Source organism: Cebus imitator, unplaced genomic scaffold (genome assembly GCF_001604975.1).
Source record: "Cebus imitator isolate Cc_AM_T3 unplaced genomic scaffold, Cebus_imitator-1.0 Scaffold439, whole genome shotgun sequence".
Taxonomy (NCBI): Eukaryota; Metazoa; Chordata; class Mammalia; order Primates; family Cebidae; genus Cebus; species Cebus imitator.
The window spans coordinates 862302-881591 of record NW_016107754.1 but is presented as its reverse complement, the minus strand read 5'-3'; the positions used below and the strand labels follow the sequence as shown (position 1 = coordinate 881591).

The 19290-nt window shown below is 38.5% G+C and overlaps 1 protein-coding gene across 2 annotated transcripts in view; it reads right to left on the bottom strand.

Annotated features, from left to right (window-relative positions):
• Positions 1–19290, bottom strand: part of MORC1 (MORC family CW-type zinc finger 1) — a 167884-nt gene that overhangs the window by 22239 nt on the left and 126355 nt on the right. For both annotated transcript variants that reach the window (XM_037732013.1, XM_037732014.1), the window contains 2 exons: positions 10160–10229; positions 1684–1750 (listed from right to left, as the gene is read on the bottom strand). In XM_037732013.1, the coding sequence (XP_037587941.1) occupies positions 1684–1750; positions 10160–10229 (137 nt within the window). The remainder of the gene's footprint in view (positions 1–1683; positions 1751–10159; positions 10230–19290) is intronic.

Sequence of the window (19290 nt, the reverse complement as noted above, 5' to 3'; positions counted from 1 at the left end):
AAAAAAAAAAAAAAAAAACCCACAATCTCATAAATACCTAAAAGTACTACATGAAAGAATATACACACGCATACACACACTCACATACACACAAATGTGTTCTGGTTTTTGGATGAATCTTAAATTGTAAAACAAATTTCATAAGCAATTCTAAGTTAAAGTATTGGCCATGAGAAGGCCTGGCAACGGCACTGGGAAAAAATTACATCACTTATTTAATCAGCAAGTATTATTGAGTGCCACGTATGAGTTGGTGTCATTCTGGATATCAGAGACACAGGGATGAGCAAGACAGTCCCTGCGCTCATGGAGTGCACTGGCATCTAGTGAAAAGTTGAGAAAACAGGGAAGCTAGAATTTAAAATGGAAAAAAAAAAAAAGGTGAGTAAGGGAGATACTTTAATAATACATGCTTTGAAAAAAAATGAAGGATGATAAAAGTGTGACTTGTCAGAAATGGGGTGGGCTATTTAGATGGAGTTGTCAGAGACCTTTCAAAAGCTTAGAATTAGGAGGAAGACAAGAAGGCCTCTGTCCTTCAGGAGCCTGCATGCAATGGGAAGACAGAGATTCAAACAGATAACTTCAATTGACTGTGATCACTGCTCACCATTGTGTGTAGGAACACAGTCAGAATTTAACAAATAACTACTCAACAAATTACAATACAATCTCATCATTGCAACAGCGGCTCTGTGAATACCTGAGTTTGCTGAGGAGAGTCAAGAAGACCCTAAAGAAGGGAACACTTGAACTGAGACTTAAATGAAAGGGTAATTGACATTGGCATAAGCGTTACTGAGGGCATTCAAGTAAAGAAACTAGTACAGACAAAGGGATGAGAAGATGTGATAAAACAGAACTACTGGTAATTTAGAACCTTTGAAAAGCAAAGTGGAGGCTAAAAGTAGAGGCAGGGGAGGAGAGGATTCGTGCTATGCTAAGGAGTTTGTAACTTACCTTAAAAGTAGTGGGGGCTGAAAAGGCTTTGGAGTAGAAGAGTGAAGTGAACAGATTTGAGTGCTGGCGTGACTACCCTGTCAGCAAGTGCAGGAAAATAAAAGCCCCTCTCTGTTTTTCCTTGCTCTTAATTCAGTGTGCTCCTATGCAAAGAGCACGGGATTTGGATTCAGAGAAACTGGACCTGAATGCCTGGAAAGCAGCTTAGTCGGGTTTGTAATACAGGATAAGAGTTTGCTTCCTTGAAAACAGTATTTTAATTCTACTGGATATCCAAAACTTTCAGCTGATTTCATTTTAAGTGATAAAATTCTCATGTCAAGAAAATTCTAGCACCCAATGATTGTAATTACATGTATGTATGACAATAAGAAATGAACCACAGAGAAAAATTTCAGTTAATGATTTCATAATCATACCTTATATATGTGTGACATTTTGAGTTCTTTGACTACACTGAAGTAATTTGAATTGGTTACTTGCTGTGGGTAGGAAGTTAAGCCGGCTCCATTTTATTATTTCCAAATCCTCACAAAATAAATGAAAAGGTTTGGGGAAAAGGTATATTGCTAATGCTTTCATGTCTCTGTTGTAAAATTTGGTTCCATTCTTGATTGCTTTTGTTGCTATTATTTTCTTTCTTCTTGTATTTAAACATTGATAATTACTTTTCAGCAGTATAACTGTCCTCACTTGGAATTTGTGTAATTGTAGTACACTCACCTTTTCCAGCTAGGTAATGAAGAGATGCTTTTCGTTGCTAGAACATCATTGCACAGCTCCTGTTTTTCTTCAAAAGAACATAGACAAAACTATCACATTTGGATGATCACACAATAAACTGAACCAAAAGAAATGTTAGTGGTTCATTACCTACCTCTGCATAATATAGATTTGTATTCAAACATCCATTTATAAAACTGTACCAGTTTTAAGGAGATTTATAATATATTCTTAAGGTAGTTCATAATGTTTTAAAATAAGGTTTATGTAGTATATATCGTTATCCAAGAGACTCTGTAACATTTTTTTTTTGGTAATTTTTAAATTGACGTTTCTTACAGTGCCTGGAGGACTGATCAGAACTGTTGATTCCCTGCTTTCACCAGCCTCTACCAAGACAACCATCTTCCCCCTAATATCCCACTTTCTACTATTTTGGGTTCAGGTTCAAAGACATTCTGATGGATCCCAACAACAAAAGTGTCTCCAGTTAGAAAGATGAACTTTAAAGCAGGAAGAAACCTAGAGTCGTTTAGTCTTCTCACTCAGAGGACCTCAGAATTATAGGCTAACAGAGCTTGGTGATTTGTTTTCAGCTCACATCAAAGTAGAAATTCTATGATCCACTTGGATTTTATACATATATATATATACACACATGTATATTTTATTGGACTTTAGGTTCTGGGATACATGTGAAGAATATGCAGGATTGTTGCATAGGTGCACACATGGCAATGTGGTTTGCTGTCTCCATCCCCATCACCTATATCTGACATTTCTCCCCATATTATCACTCCCCAACCTCCCTACCCGCTACTGTCCCTCCTCTATTTCTCCCCAGCAGACCTCAGTTTGTGATGCTCCCCTCCCTATGTCCATGTGTTCTCATTCTTCAACACCAACCTATGAGTGAGAACATGTGATGTTTGATTTTCTGTTCTTGTGTCAGTTTGCTGAGAATGATGGTTTCCAGATTTACCCATGTCCCTACAAAGGACACGAACTCATTGTTTTTTATGGCTGCATAGTATTTCATGGTGTATATGTGCCACATTTTCTTTGTCCAGTCTATCATCGATAGGCATTTGGGTTGATTCCAGGTCTTTGCTATTGTAAACAGTGCCGCAATGAACATACGTGTGCATGTGTCTTTATAACAGAACGATTTACAATCCTTTGGATATATACTCAATAATGCGATTGCTGGGTCAAATGGAATTTCTATTTCTAGGTCCTTGAGGAATCGCCACACTGTCTTCCAGGATGGTTGAACTAATTTACACTCCCACCAACGGTGTAAAAGTGTTCCTATTTCTCCACATCCTCTCCAGCATCTGTTGTCTCCAGATTTTTTAATGATTGCCATTCTAACTAGTGTGAGATGGTATCTCAATGTGGTTTTGATTTGCATTTCTCTAATGACCAGAGATGACGACGAGCATTTTTCCATGTTTGTTGGCCTAATAAATGTCTTCTTTTGAAAAGTGTCTGTTCATGTTCTTCACCCACTTTTAAATGGCTTTGTTTGTTTTTTTCTTGTAAATCTGTTTTAGATCTTTGTAAATTCTGGATATTAGCCTTCTGTCAGATAGGTAGATTGCAAAAATTTTTTCCCATTCTGTTGGTTGCCAGTTCACTCTAATGATTGTTTCTTTTGCTGTACAAAAGCTCAGGAGTGTAATTAGATCCCATTTGTCTATTTTGGCTTTTGTTGCCAGTGCTTTTGGTGTTTTAGTCATGAAGTCTTTGCCTATGCCTACGTCCTGAATGGTTTTGCCTAGGTTTTCTGCTAGGGTTTTTATGGTGTTAGGTCTTATGTTTAAATCTTAAATCCATCTGGAGTTAATTTGAGTGTAAGGTGTCAGGAAGGGGTCCAGTTTCTGCTTTCTGCACATGGCTAGCCAGTTTTCCCAACACCATTTATTAAACAGGGACTCCTTTCTCCATTGCTTGTTTTTATCATGTTTGTCAAAGGTCAGATGGTTGTAGATGTGTGGTGTTGCCTCTGAGGCCTCTGTTCTGTTTCATTGATCTATATCTCTGTTTTGGTACCAGTACCATGCTGTTTTGACTGCTGTAGCCTTGCAGTATAGTTTGAAGTCAGGTAGCATGATGCCTCCAGCTTTGTTCTTTTTGCTTAGAATTGTCTTGGTTATGTGGGCTCTCTTTTGGTTCCATATGAAGTTTAAGGTAGTTTTTTCCAGTTCTGTGAAGAGGGTCATAGGTAGCTTGATGGGGATAGCATTGAATCTATAAATTACTTTGGGCAGTATGGCCATTTTCACAGTATTGATTCTTCCTAACCAAGAGTTTTTCCATCTGTTTGTGCCCTCTCTTATTTCCTTGAGCTGTGATTTGTACTTCTCCTTGACGAGGTCCTTTACATCTTTTGTTAGTTGTATTCCTAGGTATTTTATTCTCTTTGTAGCAACTGTGAATGGCAGTTCGTTCTTGATTTGGCTCTCTTTAAGTCTGTTATTGGTGTATAGGAATGATTGTGATTTCTACATATTGATTTTGTATTCTGAGACTTTGCTGAAGTTGCTTATCAGTTTCAGTAGATTTGGGGCTAAGACGATGGAGTCTTCCAAATATACAATCACGTGATCTGCAAATAGAGACAATTTGACTTCCTCCTTTCCTAAGTGAATTCCCTTTCTTTCTTTTCTTGCCTGATTGCTCTGGCTAGAACTTCCAATGCCATATTGAATAGGAGTGGTGAGAGAGGACATCCTTGTCTAGTGCCAGATTTCAAAAGGAATGCTACCAGTTTTGCCCATTCAATATATTGGCTGTGGGTTTGTTGTATATAGCTTTTATTGCTTTGAGATAAGTTCCATCAATATCTAGCTTATTGAGTTTTTAGCATGAAGGGCTGTTGAATTTTGTTGAAGGCCTTCTCTGTATCTACTGAGATGATCATGTGGTTTTTGTCTTTGGTTCTGTTTATGCGGTGGTTTATGTTTATAGACTTGCGTATGTTGAACCAGCCTTGCATCTCCAGGATGAAGCCTACTAGATCATGATGGATAAACTTTTTGATGTGCAGTTGCAATCAGTTTGCCAGTATTTTATTGAAGATTTTTGAATCTATGTTCATCATGGATATTGGCCTGAAGTTTTCTGTTTTTGTTGAGCCTCTGCTGGGTTTTGGTATCATGATGATGTAGGTCTCATAAAATGATTTGGGAAGGATTCTCTCTTTGTTGATTGTTTGCAATAGTTTCAGAAGGAGTGGTACCCACTCCTCTTTGTATGTCTGGTAGAATTTGGCTGTGAACTCATCTGGACCTGGGCATTTTTTGGTTGGTAGGCTATTAATTGCTGCCTCGACTTCAGCCCTTGTTATTGGTCTATTCAGGGTTTCGACTTCCTCTTGGTTTATGCTTGGGAGGGTGCAAGTGTCTAGGAATTTATCCATTTCTTCCAAGTTTACTGGCTTATGTGCATAGAGTTGTCTGTAGTAATCTCTGATTGTAGTTTGTATTTCTGTGGAATCCGTGGTGCTTTCCCCTTTATCATTTTTTTATTGCATCTATTTGATTCTTCTCTCTTTTTTTATTAATCTGGCTAGCTGTCTATTTTGTTGATCTTTTCCAAAAAACAGCTCCTAGATTTATCGATGTTTCAAAGGTTTTTTTGTGTCTCTATCTCCTTCAGTTCTGCTCTGACCTTGGTTATTTCTTGCCTTCTGCTAGCTTTTGAGTTTTTTTTGATCTTGCTCCTCTAGCTCTTTCAATTTTGATGACAAGGTCTTGGTTTTAGATCTTTCCTTGCTTCTCATGTGGGCATTTATTGCTATAAATTTCCCTCTAGATACTGCTTTAAATGTGTCCCAGAGATTCTTGTATGTGTGTCTTCATTCTCGTTGGTTTCAAAAAACATCTTTATTTCTGCCTTCATTTCATTGTTTATCCAGTCAACATTCAAGTGCCAGTTGTTCAGTTTCCATCAAGTTGTGTGGTTCTGAGTTAGTTTCTTAATCCTGAGTTCTAATTTGATGGCACTGTGGTCTGAGAGACTGTCTGTTATGATTTCCATTCTTTTGCATTTGCTGAGGAGTCATTTACTTCCAATTATGTGGTCAGTTTTAGAGTAGGTGTGATGTGGTGCTGAGAAGAATGTATATTCTGTGGATTTGGGGTGCAGAGTTCTGTAGATGTCTATTAGGTTTGTTTGGTCCAGATCTGAGTTCAAGTCCTGGATATCCTTGTTAATTTTCTGTCTCATTGATCTGTCTAATATTGACAGTAGAGTGTTAACGTCTCCCACTATTATTGTGTGGGAGTCTAAGTCTCTTTGTAGGTCGTTAAGAACTTGCTTTATGTATCTGGGTGCTCCTGTGTTGGCTGCATATATATTTAGGATCGTTAGCTCTTCTTGTTGCATTGATCCTTTTACCATTATGTAATGCCCTTCGTCTCTTTTGATGTTTGTTGGTTTAAAATCTATTTTATCAGAGACTAGGATTGCAACTCCTGCTTTTTTTTTTGCTTTCCATTTGCTTGATAAATCTTCCTCATCCCTTTATTTTGAGCCTGTGTGTGTCCTTGCATGTGAGATGGGTTTCCTGGATACAGCACACCAATGGGTTTTGACTTTTTATCTAATTTGCCAGTCTGTGTCTTTTGATTGGGGCATTTAGCCCCATTTACATTTAAGGTCAATATTGTTATGTGTGAATTTGATCCTACCATTTTTATTCTAGCTGACTGTTTTGTCCATTAGTTGATGCAGTTTCTTCATTGTGTCGATGCTCTTTACCATTTGGCACATTTTTGGAGTGGCTGGTACTGGTTGTTCCTTTCTATGTTTAGTGCTTCTTTCAGGAGGTCTTGTAAAGCAGGCCTGATGGTGATCATATCTCTGAGCAATTGCTTGTCCATAAATGCTTTTATTTCTCCTTCGTTTATGGAGCTTAGTTTGGCTGGATATGAAATTCTAAGTTGAAAGTTCTTTAAGGATGTTGAATATTGGCCCCCACTCTCTTCTGTCCTGTAGGGTTTCTGCCGAGAGATCTGCTGTGAGTCTGATGGGCTTCCCTTTGTGGGTAACCAGACCTTTCTCTCTGGCTACCCTTAGCATTGTTTCCTTCATTTCAACCCTGGTGAATCTGATGATTATGTGCCTTGGGGTTGCTGTTCTTGAGGAATATCTTTGTGATGTTCTCTGTATTTCCTAGACTTGAATGTTGGCCTGCCTTGCTAGATTGGGGAAGTTTTCCTGGATAATATCCTGAAGAGTGTTTTCCAGCTTGGATTTATTTTATCCATCACATTCAGGTACACCTATCAAACGTAGATTAGGTCTTTTCACATAATTCCATATCTTTTGGATGCTTTGTTCATTTCTTTTCACTCTTTTTTTCTCTAATCTTGCCTTTTCATTTTATTTCATTGAGTTTGACTTCAATCTCTCATAGCTTTCTTCTGCTTGGTTGATTCAGCTATTGAAACTTGTGTATGCTTCGCAAAGTTCTCATGTTGTGTTTTTCAGCTCCATCAGGTCATTTATATTCTTCTCTAAACTGTTTATTCTCATTAGCATTTCGTCAAACCTTTTGTCAAGGTTCTTAGTTTCTTTGCTTTGGGTTAGAACATGATCTTTTAGCTCAGAGAAGTTTGTTATTACCCACCTTCTGAAGTCTGTTTCTGTCAATTCATCAGACTCATTCTCCATCTAGGCTTGTTCCCTTGCCGGTAAGGAGTTGTGATCCCTTGGAGGAGGAGAGGCATTCTCATTTGGGGCGTTTTCGTCTTTTTTGCACTGGTTTCTTCCCATCTTTGTGGATTTATTTACCTGTGGTCTTTGTAGTTGGTGACTTTCAGATGGGGTCTCTGAGTGGACATCCTTTTTGTTGATGATGAAGTTCTTTCTTTCTGTTTTTTAGTTTTCCTTCTAACAGTCAGGTCCCTCTGCTGTAGGATTGCTGGAGGTCCACTCCAGACCCTGAGAATCACCTGCCTGGGAATCACCTGCGGTGGCTGCAGAACAAAGGGTTGCTGCCAGTTTCTTCTTCTGTTATCTTAGTCCCAGAAGGATACCTGCCAGATGTCAGGCTCAGCTCTACTTTATGAAGTGTCTCTTTCGATATACAGGGGTCAGGGAGCTGCTCCTTGTAGGAGCTCAAGTGCTGAGTTGTGAGCTCCGTTGTTCTGTTCAGAGCTTTTGGGCAGGTACATTTAAGTCTGCTGCAGTGGAACTCATAACCGCCTTTTTTCCCAGGTGCTCTGTCCTGAGAAGGTGGAGCTTTATTTATACATTCCTGATGTGCTGCTGCCTTTTTTTAAGAGATGCCCTGCCCAGCTAGGAGGTAGCTTAGTTACATTCTGCCAGCAGAGGCATTGCTGAGCTGCTGTGGGCTCTGCCCAGCTGTTGTGTGAGCTTCCTTGTGGTTTTGTTTATAGAGGTATAGACAGAGCTACCTCGGTAATGGCAGCCTGCCTCAATAATGACAGACAGCCTCTGTAATGGTGGACTGCCTCGGTAATGGTGGACTGCCTCAGTAGTGGTGGACTGCCTCAGTAATGGTGGATGACCTTCCCTCCACAGAGCTGGACCATCCCAGGTCCAGCTGCGCTTGCTGTAAAACTCTCAATCCAGAGAATTTCAGATTGCGGGTCTTTGTGGGGGCCAGATCACCTGGCTCCCTGTTTCAGCCCCCTTTTTTTTTCAGTTGAATGGGCGGCTCTGTCTCCCAGGCGTTCCAGGTGCCAGTTGAAATGGCCGCCCAGATTTGTGTGAGTTTTTGTGCGGAGACCTGCTGCGCAGGCTGAAACAGCTGTGCTGGAAACTCATGGTGCTTTTCAGCCCGGGAATCTCCTGGTCTGTGGGCAGTAACAACTCATTTGGAAATGCAGTGATCACTCATCCTCTGCATTGTTCTCACGCGGAACTGCACTTCAGTGGTGTTCCTATTTGGCCATCTTAGATCCCTATCTGGATTGTTTTAAGAGTGTGTTGAGGACAGTATAAGCATTGAGTGAAAGTAGAAGTCTTTGTTATAACTGTCCAGACATCATGATCCACTAAGTAAACATTTACCAACAAATTTAGGGTTATTGAAGGCTAAGTAGAAGAGGACATCAACAAGCAAAGTTCTGGATGGTGGGTAAATGGCTGAGGATCTGCCTGACTCTTTTAAGGAAAAAGAATGGATGTACAGATGTTTTCCAACCATGCTGTAGGTAGCATTGGTTTTGCTCAGTGACTTGCACTGCAAAGTGAAAATTTTTAACCCAACAGCTAACTAATTCAAAATAATAGTCATTTGAAAACATTTCACAATTTTTTCCTGCCAAACCCAGGAAGAGTATTTAAAATTAAATATTAATTTTAGGATAAAACTGTATTAGCAATTTTTTCTAGTACAATTTGGAAATCCAACAGAACCATATTTGAAGGCACAGCAGTAGTTTGAAAGACTGGCTTTAAAATTAAGGCACCCTTACAAAGAAATCCTGATGGTGGAATTGCAAATTATTGTAATTAAGATGAAAAAGAAAAAGCATGATTTCTTAGGGACCTCACTAATGGGTTCAAACATAAAGTTGTGAATGAATAGCGGATTAGGTTACCTAAGCAACAGAGAAGGAAGGAAGAACATGCCGCCAAATGAGAATATAAAACCACGGCATGGATCATAAAGAAAAGGATTGGGAATGATGAAACCAAGTGAGCTCAGACTAAGAAGGCTAAGATCTTTAAAACTTATTTCAAAATAAGACAAAGGCAATGAAAACAATGGATGTGCTTCTTGGGTCCAATGGTATAATATTAAAATAAAGAGAATGCGATAATAATAATATTAGAATGCATAATAAAAGAAGTATAGTAATAACAATGAATGAACACTAAGAAAATAAATATTTTGAATCTAGTTTGTTTTCTGCTTCTCTACCCAGGAAATTATTACTGGATTGAATATTATAAGATGGCAGCTTATGCCTTAAATAAGTTCAAGCCTTTTATCTGAGACACATTACATCCCCTGGGCATGAAGAAACTCATAAACGTGTTTGTTGAACTACTTTTAGGAACCTCAGAAGAATAATGAAAAGCAGAAAGTTACTAAAAGATAAAAAAACAGGGACTATCATCATCATAATTTTCAAAACTCTTTTTGAAAATTATTGACCTAATATCAATCCTAATCAAAATTAGAAAGAGAATTCAAAACAAAGAATGGTGTAAGTCTATGGAAATTTCAGGCAGTGTGGCAGTGTTGCGGACACTATCCTCAGCCAGAAAGTGTCTCTCTGCCCATCAAAACATACAAGGTTGGCAGTTCACCCTCTCTCTACTCCTCTCACTTCTAGAAAAACAAATCTAATTTTTTAAAATCCAAACTTAATTTTTAAAATCCAAACTTCTGATCTACATATCAGGCTGTCGAGCCATATTGAAAACGTCTCAAACATTATAGTTAATATAGATAGATACAGATATAGATATGTGAGCTGATTTGTTTTACCTTGGTTTATAAGAGGAATTTCCTTTTTTTCTTGTTTCAATGAAACATCCGTGTTGCTTTTATCTGAAACCTGAAAAACAAGTTCTTTATTTAAAACTGTACAAATAGATAGGACATATTACAAACTTGATAAAAGACATGAAAGGCAGTGCTCCCATCGGAAGAGAGATCATAATGTTAGCAGCAGTGAAGTTATGCACCTGTTATAAAGGGAACAAATGGTACATGAACAAAATGAAAATAGCATACATTCCAAGAATGATTACATTACCATAGTCATGTTTACTCAGTTGATTTCCTTAAAGTGATTTTTGTATTTCTACTAATATTTGTACAGCTATTTTAAAAATTGATATCACACATGGATGTAATGATGTCTACAACAAGGTCAAGTATTTGATTCACCAGTAACAACCATTGAGCCTCTATTGTTTTTTGTTTGTTTTTTGAGACAGAGTCTCATTCTGTCCCCAGACTGGAGTGCAGTTGCGTGATCTTGGCTCACTGCAACCTCCAGCTCCCTGGTTCAAGTGATTCTCCTGCCTCAGCCTCCTGAGTAGGACTGGGACTACAGGTGTGCACTGCCACGCCCAGCTAATTTTTGTATTTTTTTAGTAGAAACAGGGTTTCACCATGTTGGCCAAGATAGTCTTGATCTCTTGAACTCATTCATGATCCGCCCACCTCTGCCTCCCAAAGTGCTGGGATTACAGGTGTGGGCCACTGTACCCGGCCACCTCTATTGTTTTGAGGACGCTTAGAGTACCTCTGGTTGCTGCAAAGCAGACAAAGTAGGAGTTCAGCATCCATGCCATGAAAACTTTGGAGAGTTTGGGGCTGGGGCCTGTAGTCCCAATACATAATAAGAATATGGGGAAGCGGATGGGAAGTTGACCTGGAATACTGGGGGATGGGACATCTCATCTTCTAACAAAATCCCAGGCAAATTGCCTGAAGGGGGTTGCAGAGCCTTAGTGTGTTGATTGCTGGAGCCAGGAGGGCTACTTGCACCTGGAAAGAGAGAGGACATATATGTGTTTGTGTGTGGTTGTGGGGCACAAGGTGGGAATGGATAGGGGACATTTGAGGGGTGGAGTGCGCCATTCATAAGCCAGGTCTATCATCACTTTGGGAATCCTGTTAGGCTCCATTTTACAAGACTCACACAAAGCAGACTTATACTTTGTGAATATACTTTAAATGAGAGAGAAAGAGAGAGTGAAAGTGTCTGTTTATGCCTTCAGGGAAAGACACCCAGAATGCTCCCTCTATGCATTTTGTAAATCTGTGAGAAGGTGTAGGAATAGGCAGTTATGAAAGAAAGGAAGGAAGGCAATGAAGAGGGCAAGCAGAAAGCAAAAGCTCCTGTCTGCTCGTTGCTCTGAAGACCCATGAACACACACTGATACACATGCAACCATGTCCCCAACTCTGTTACCTCATGGAAGATAGGGAGCTGTCAGTTTTCTTGAAGTTTGCTCATTGCAAAGTTTGCTCATCTTTCATCTTTCATGCCCCTTCTAACCTGCTAAACAAATGTGGTCTAGAGAGGATGTCCACCCTCTTTTTTTCCCCTCCCAGGAAACAAAGGAGTATTTTTACACAGCATTCCAGAAACTGTGCTCTCTCAGGAAGTAGATTAAATGGGCACACACGGAGCCTAGTAACAAAATAACTATGTAGCTGTCTATCATTGCCATTTTCCATTTCACCTAAATCAAGAGCAAGAAAAGCCTTATGGATAAGGGAGAAATAAATAAGACTACTTCTAAGCTACTTTTGTCTATTTCAAAAAAAAATTTTTGTACTTAAATTGTAAGTACAAAATTGTAAGTACTGCCCCAGGAAGTAATCAAAATGCATATTTCTTAAAGATTCATTTTGCAAAAATCTTGAAAGTGACTTTAAAATGCATGTTTTATTTACCTCTGATGAACATAAAATTTAAAGTTTTCTTCTGATGCGCTGATATGTAAGGAAAATCTACATGATACTAAGTGTCTCCAGCTTCAGACTAAAGATTTTTCCAACCAGTTTATAAACAGCATAGACTATTTTCAACAACATCTAATAGGAACCACAAGATAAGCTTATAAGAAGAACTATTTAATACCTTTCATTATAAGCACTTCATTATAATCCATGATGATTACATCAAAATGTGTTAATTGTCTTTGGGAACTTTCTTCTATGATGAAATCAGACAAGATGAAAGTATCCAAGATTAAAGAAAATGACAGCACTCCCAGAAGAGAAATTTTGTTGTTGGTGTTATTAATGCAGTCTCACAAAATTAATTATGTTTGCATTATATTGTTTAGTTCTCTGCTTTGAGCTCTGTCTTGTTAGGGCTATTTTTCTAGGATCAGATATGCCCCCTTACTCCAAAAATGTTACTTGTACAAAGCTCTGCCATCTCTATAACATGAAAAATTTATTCTTCCTTTGCTTTATTATCTTTATTCTTTATATTAAAAGCATAGAAATGTTTAAAAGATTTTTGGATAAATGATTTAAAGCCTACAGTATTTTCTTTGAAATAACATTGTATAAATCTGATTTTATAGGATGCTGTCTTCTATTACAATATAGTTGAAGGCCTTATTTTTTTCAAAATGAGACAAGAAAACACACAGCTGTTTTTTCAATTACATGACTTGTATACTTGATCTTACTTACAAAGGTCTTTCATTTATATTAATTGGTTTCATTATAGAAATGTTCTTCAGTCACTTAAGCTTAACTGTGTCTCATATTCTGAAGTTGGAGGAAATCTCTTGCCTGAGATTTTTACCTATATCACGAAACAGACAACACCTCACACAAAGCAAATGAGATTATAGTTTAGTCTTAACATGGAGTTTAAGACATCTTAATTAAAATTATGTTAACAATGAGCAGGGTGGGATTTGTCAGTTCTTCAAGGGATGCAACGGATCAACGTAATACCACATGTTCAATTTTGTAAAGTATCTACTTAAGAAGATAAATAAATCATAAATAAGTCAGAGGGGGAAAAAAGAACACATCACAGGCAGCTTTGCTACACCTATTTAATTTCATTATTGTTAAGGAAGCTTAAAAACTGGATGATATCACTTTATCTGATTACTTCTACTCCTTTACCCCTCCAAGCCTACTTCAAGCACTTATTATTATGAAGAATCCATAAAGGCCATGATACCAGTAAATACCTTTCTGGCAACTTCAAAGACCCTTTCTGTTTGCACTTGTCATGGTTAACATTATGTTCCAGGCCCTCCCCTTCATTCAATAATTTATTCAATAACATTGGGTTCCTAGCGTGGACCAGGTACTATTACAGTGAAAAGTTCACAGTCCTCCTGATATGGTTTGGCTATGTCCCCACTCAAATCTCGACTTGAATTGTAGCTCCCATAATCTCATGTGTCGTGGGAGGGACCCGGTAGGAGGTAACTGAATCACGGGGGTGTGTCTTTCCCATGCTGTTCTTGTCACAGTGAATAAGTCTCAGAAGATCTGATGGTTTTATAAAGTGGAGTTCCCCCACACACGTTCTCTTGCCTGCTGCCATGTAAGACATGCTTTTGCTCTTCTTTTGCCTTCTGCCATGATTGTGAGGCCTCCCCAGCCATGTGGAACCTCTTTTTCTTTATTAATTATCCATTCTCAGGTATTTCTTCATAGCAGTATGAAAATGGACTTATATACCTGCCTTTATGGAATGAATTTTCTACATTCAATAAATAAAAAGATAAACATGTAATATATTGTCAGGTAATGGAAGTTCTGAGAAGAAAAACAACACAGGTGAGAGAGAGTGATATAAGATCCTGCATAATCTGACCCCCTCACTGCTCTGTTCTCATCTCACATCCTCCATTTTCCTCTAGCAGCTCTTTGAGAAATACGCCAGGCACACTCCTCTCAAGTCTTTGGCCTGTTGTTTACTATAGACTTGTTTGTTCCCCCAGCTTTTCCCTAGTCTTGCCTAAGCATCCCATTAGTGGGGCCATCTGTGGTCACGCTACCTAAAATTGCAACTCCTGTTCACCACCTGCAACACAGATACTTCCTATTCCCGTCCTTTGCTTTCTTTTTCTCCCTGATATTTGTTATTATCTACCATGCACCGTATTTACTTATTCATCTCATCTATTGAATGATCCCCCCACTAGAATGGAAGCTCCACAAAGACAGGAAGGATTGTCTGTTTTTTCCCCTGCTGGACCCCCATTGTCTAGGACAGCAACTGATGTTCAAGATATTCAGAGAATAAGAGAAAGTTAAAAAAATCAAGTCATGAAAATACATGTGTGTTGCTGACAGTGGTGATGGGGTGGTGTGGGTAGTGGAGTACAGGTATACGACTGATAAAGGAAAATGCTTAGGCTTATGTTTCTCTCTTTCTCTCTTACTGGTATTATTTTTCTTCACAGAATTTATATGACCTAATATTATATTATTTATTTACCCTTTTATTTAATATTCCTTAGGGTACTGGAGGCCAACTACGGTCAGAGCGGCCACAGTGGACTAAGAGAAGGAATGAGCAGTGAGGTCTGTAGCCTCAAAAGTTATCAGGTCAGGACATCTAGCGCTTTGGGGGCCACAGCAAGAACACTGAATTTTGTTCTAAGTATGAGCAGCAGCCATGGAAGGGTTTGAGTAGGTGAATGACATAATATGACATATTCTGGATGGCATACTCAGATTTTTAGACTGTGGTGGCCAAGAGAGACAGCGAGATGATTCATAGGAGTACTGGTGTAGTCCGGGTAAGAGATGTCAGTGTGTTGGCCAGAGTGGCAGCTATGGAGGTGGTAGAATACGTTCTATGTTTAAAGGTTGGTCAGCAAGATTGGCTGATGAGTTGAGTGCAGGATGAGAAAGGAGAGAAATTCAGGATGATTCCCAGGTTTGGGCCTGAGTAGCGGTGAGAGTTAAGGAAGCATGAAGATGTCTCTTGGAATTCTTTCTTCTCTTGATCTTTATAGCCTTCTCTGTTTCAACTCTCTCTGGGTAGTTTATCCTTTTTCTCGTGGTACCTGTTAAAATCTCTAAAGTTAAGCTATCACACTTCATGCAAACAATGGCTTCCTCGGCACCTCAGCCCTAACTTTTCACCTTTGCTCTAGTTATTTCCAACGGATCTCATGACACTTACACGTGAATATCTCGCTGAAACTTCAAATCCTCAGTCCCACCTTTGACTACTTGGTCAGATTCCCCGTCAATGAGCTTCATTCTATTCACAGTGCTGGCTTTTGTTCCAGATTGCCATTGCAGAACTGCTTTCATTACTTAGTTCTCCACACTTTTACCAAGCTGTACTACCTTTCTTCTACAATTTCTTAAGGTTTTCTTGTCATCCAATACTACAATTTTCAGGCAGCATCAACCTACTTTTTTCTGTTGGTCTTTACTTTCTTCTTTTTACAATCCAAGCCATTATCCCAATCTGATTAATGTTTTTAAACAAAATACCCATGGTTAGATGTTCCTTCTTAGAAACATCCCATAGGTCCTGCATACTTAGTATCTCAAGCACAGAATCTTTATCTGCCTTTCAAAGCTCTTCTCAATGTGATTCTAAGTTATCTAGACACAATTTAAGTATTTCTCAACAAATATCCCTTATTATCATCAAAACGTTCTCTTCAGATTTCCCTAAAATTACTATATGCACTCTTGCTTCCACATCTCTGCCATTGTAAATGTTCTCCGTGGAATGGCTTCTCCCTTCTCTTCCTTTCTTAAAAGTTTTATCCATAACTTGCAAAGACAAGTATACATCCCACTCTTTCCAAAACATCTTTTTTGTTATTAATCCAGCACGTATTCTTTCTTCCTCTGAATAACTACTAACAGTTATCTCCCCTTCTATCTTCCACATAAGTTCACTCTTTAGCTCTCTATTTTTTTCCATAAAGAAATGTTACTTTCTCAATTTTCATTCATCTAGCTCACCAATAAAGGCTGACTTTTTCTTCTTTAGAATTAAAGAAGGTGGCTTTAAAAGCTTTTTATAATGCAAATAATTATTTTCATTCTATCATGAATATAATTCTCATAACCTTGAAAATAGATAGCATTATTGTTCTCATTTTATATACAGGAAAACAGAATATCAAAATTTAACACAACTGACAAACCTCACGGAGGTCTGAATTGGAGCCTGGGTCAGCCACTCAGTGTAAAGCCTCCACAGTGTAGAGCCTGTATCCTTTCCATAACATAATATACTACCCAATGGTGTTGTAAAATTGTCTTCCAATTTTTTTGTTCCTTCAGCAGAGAAATCAGATACTTGACTTTTTTGGTGTCCCTCAAAATCTTGAACATAGTATTATTCAATAAATTTGTTTTGATTAATTAGCTCAGGGTGCTGGTAGTCCATAGTCTAGCACTTGAATATTTAGATTCCTTGTAAGTCATCCACAAGATTTTCCTTTAGGTCAGGGACATATTACACATTGTTTTTGTGTCTCTCTGTACATTTGCTGGAGAGTTGATGAACAACCCTGTGGAGGACTATTCCCCTTAGAGCTCTGGTCTGCATCTTGTAAGAGGGCTTCCCATGTGTCTAGTATTATTAGTAATCATCACAGCATTTTATAGATTCATAAAGAGGCAATGGTAGCATCATCAACCAGGAGCAAAGCTGATGAGAAATCACCTGCTTTTGAAATTAAGGCAACTTGAATAATCTGAAATTATGTTATTGTACTACCAGTGCAGTCTTCTATTTTAAAAAAGCCATTCTGTTGGGAGTCAGAAAAATGATGTATATCTAGGGTGAATGCAATTGATTTAAGGACTAATTTTGCAAGGTTTTTGTTTTTCTTTTATATCTGCTTTTGGGTTACATTGTCACCTTTTCAGTCTCATTGTCATGATTCATTATCATGTAGTACTTATACAAAAAACAGTACTTATAGTTGTTTTTCATTTGTTTTGGCCACCATAAAACATAAACCTAGACACCGTAGCAACTCATCACTCTTCTGGATGTTCTTCAGGTTTTATAACATACTATGAAGGCCCTGTTAAGGATGTTAAGAATTCAGGGTGCATTGATGCTTTTTCTAAGCTGGAATCTGCCTCTTTTGAAAGCTTCCCCAAAGAGCTAACCAGGTACAACTGGTAAATGACTTAGCTCATTTCTGAGACAGGAAGATGGTTCCATCCACTCATTGTTATATGACTTTCTTGAGCCCCAGAGAGTGTTCTGTTCTAGATACCAGAGGATACATGTTTCATAATGGCTGAGGTTTCATTGCCAAACTCTTAAAATACTTTTGTCAGTGGTGATCTGGCCATCAAATGTTTAAAAATATCTATAGATTGAGAAAATGAAACAGATCCCTCTGTCAGTCTGCTCTTGAGGACAGCTGTAAGCCAAAAGAAGGCTTAAATAATCACAGAGGACAGAAGGGCTAGTCAATCCAATAAAAAAAAAATACACGGTTCCCGGTTATTAAATAGAAGGTCTATTCTAACCTTACTATAACCACACCGTACATATTATTCCATGTCTTCACAAATCTGGGTTTTCCTCTGACATTCAGAATAGTACCTCAAAGATTATTATTATAAAATATGAATAAACAACAAACACCGGTATTTATGAGGAAGGTATATGTTGCTTCATGTTAGAATTAGAAAATCTCTACAATGTCAGTTTGGAGTGTGTGTTCCTCCGGGATGAAAAAAAAAGCATGTACATATGTTTTTAAATAAAGTCAGTACTTTTATCACTCTGTCTGGAGCCTCAGCACATTATTGCTATTCAACTTCTCTAACTGCTGGCATGAGTAATTTTATTTCCCTGGTGTTCCTCAGTTTTGCGTCTCTCTTCAAATTGATCATTTGCTTTCCTGACCATCTACTGTGGTCTGGGAACCTAATCTTCCCAGTCACCTTTCAGAATAGATCCCCTAGGATGTTTAATCTGTGTGGTTACTTCTTACCTCTCATCTGGTGATGTAACTTTGATAGGATGTGAGATACTCTAATCCCATTCTTCCATTTTTACTTTCAAAGTTTTTATGAAGCATTGTGTAGAAACAGCTGATCAGAATGCATCACTTTTGAGAGGCATGGAAAATACCAGATTCATTCCCAGATCCAGGGTGGTATGGAGTTTGCCTGGAGTAAAGTTGGACTGCCAGTTTATCACAGAGCAGTGCACAGGAGTTTGTAATTAAATCTAGACAAACCCTTAATTACAGCAGTACCACAGGGCACTATTCCAATAACAGCAGAACTACAGCAGTATCTACTCAGACAATGATTCTCCTGATAAAGGCTGGCATACCTATAAAAGATGTGATTTAACAACAATTTCTACTTCCTTCCCATCTGGGATTAACTGGGACAAATTTGAACTTTACACATGGGTTTGGAAATGCCTGAGACAGAAAGCAGTTCAGAATACCCACTATTCATTTAAAGAGAGAGCAGGACATGTGTTCTGAGCATGCAAGATAGAAAATAATAAGATTTTCTGGAGGCCAAAGGTAAAGCAACAACAGCTCATGGAAGGGGTTGGTGACCATAACCATATTACTAGAGTGATAATCTTGGACAAGAAAAATGCTTTCTTTTTTCAGAAGCCAGGAATTAGTGGAGACCCCAAGAAGATGAGCCTCATAACTGTGACTAGACTCTAGGTTGACTAGAAGGACAAAAGCTGGGTCTTAGAAGAAAAGAACTATTAATACATTGTTTAGGTCAGATTTAGGGTGGATACAGAGAGAAACGGGCTAAAGAGAGCTTAATCTGGGCAAGGCATGGATGATGGATTGGCCCTTTAAAACTGATTCAACACACTTGACTGGAGGTGCCCAACCAAAAAACTTTGGAAACACAAGCCAAAATGCCAAATGTTAGCCAATGCAGTATAGAGGTGGACCTTGAAACTCTCATGCCTGAGTAAAGTGTATCCATTTGCTTCAACGGACCCAAGTGGAATGGGCTGACTGAATTAATGTAGGGGCCAGTTATGGAGGTGCAAGGTAAAAGGAGATGTATAATGAGGAGTGATTACACAAGGAGGAGCCAAGTCAAACAGCTGGGGCTCAAGGTGCCCACTTCCTGGCACTGTGATCTTTAGCAAGCTTAATTTTCCCCATCTGTAAAATAGG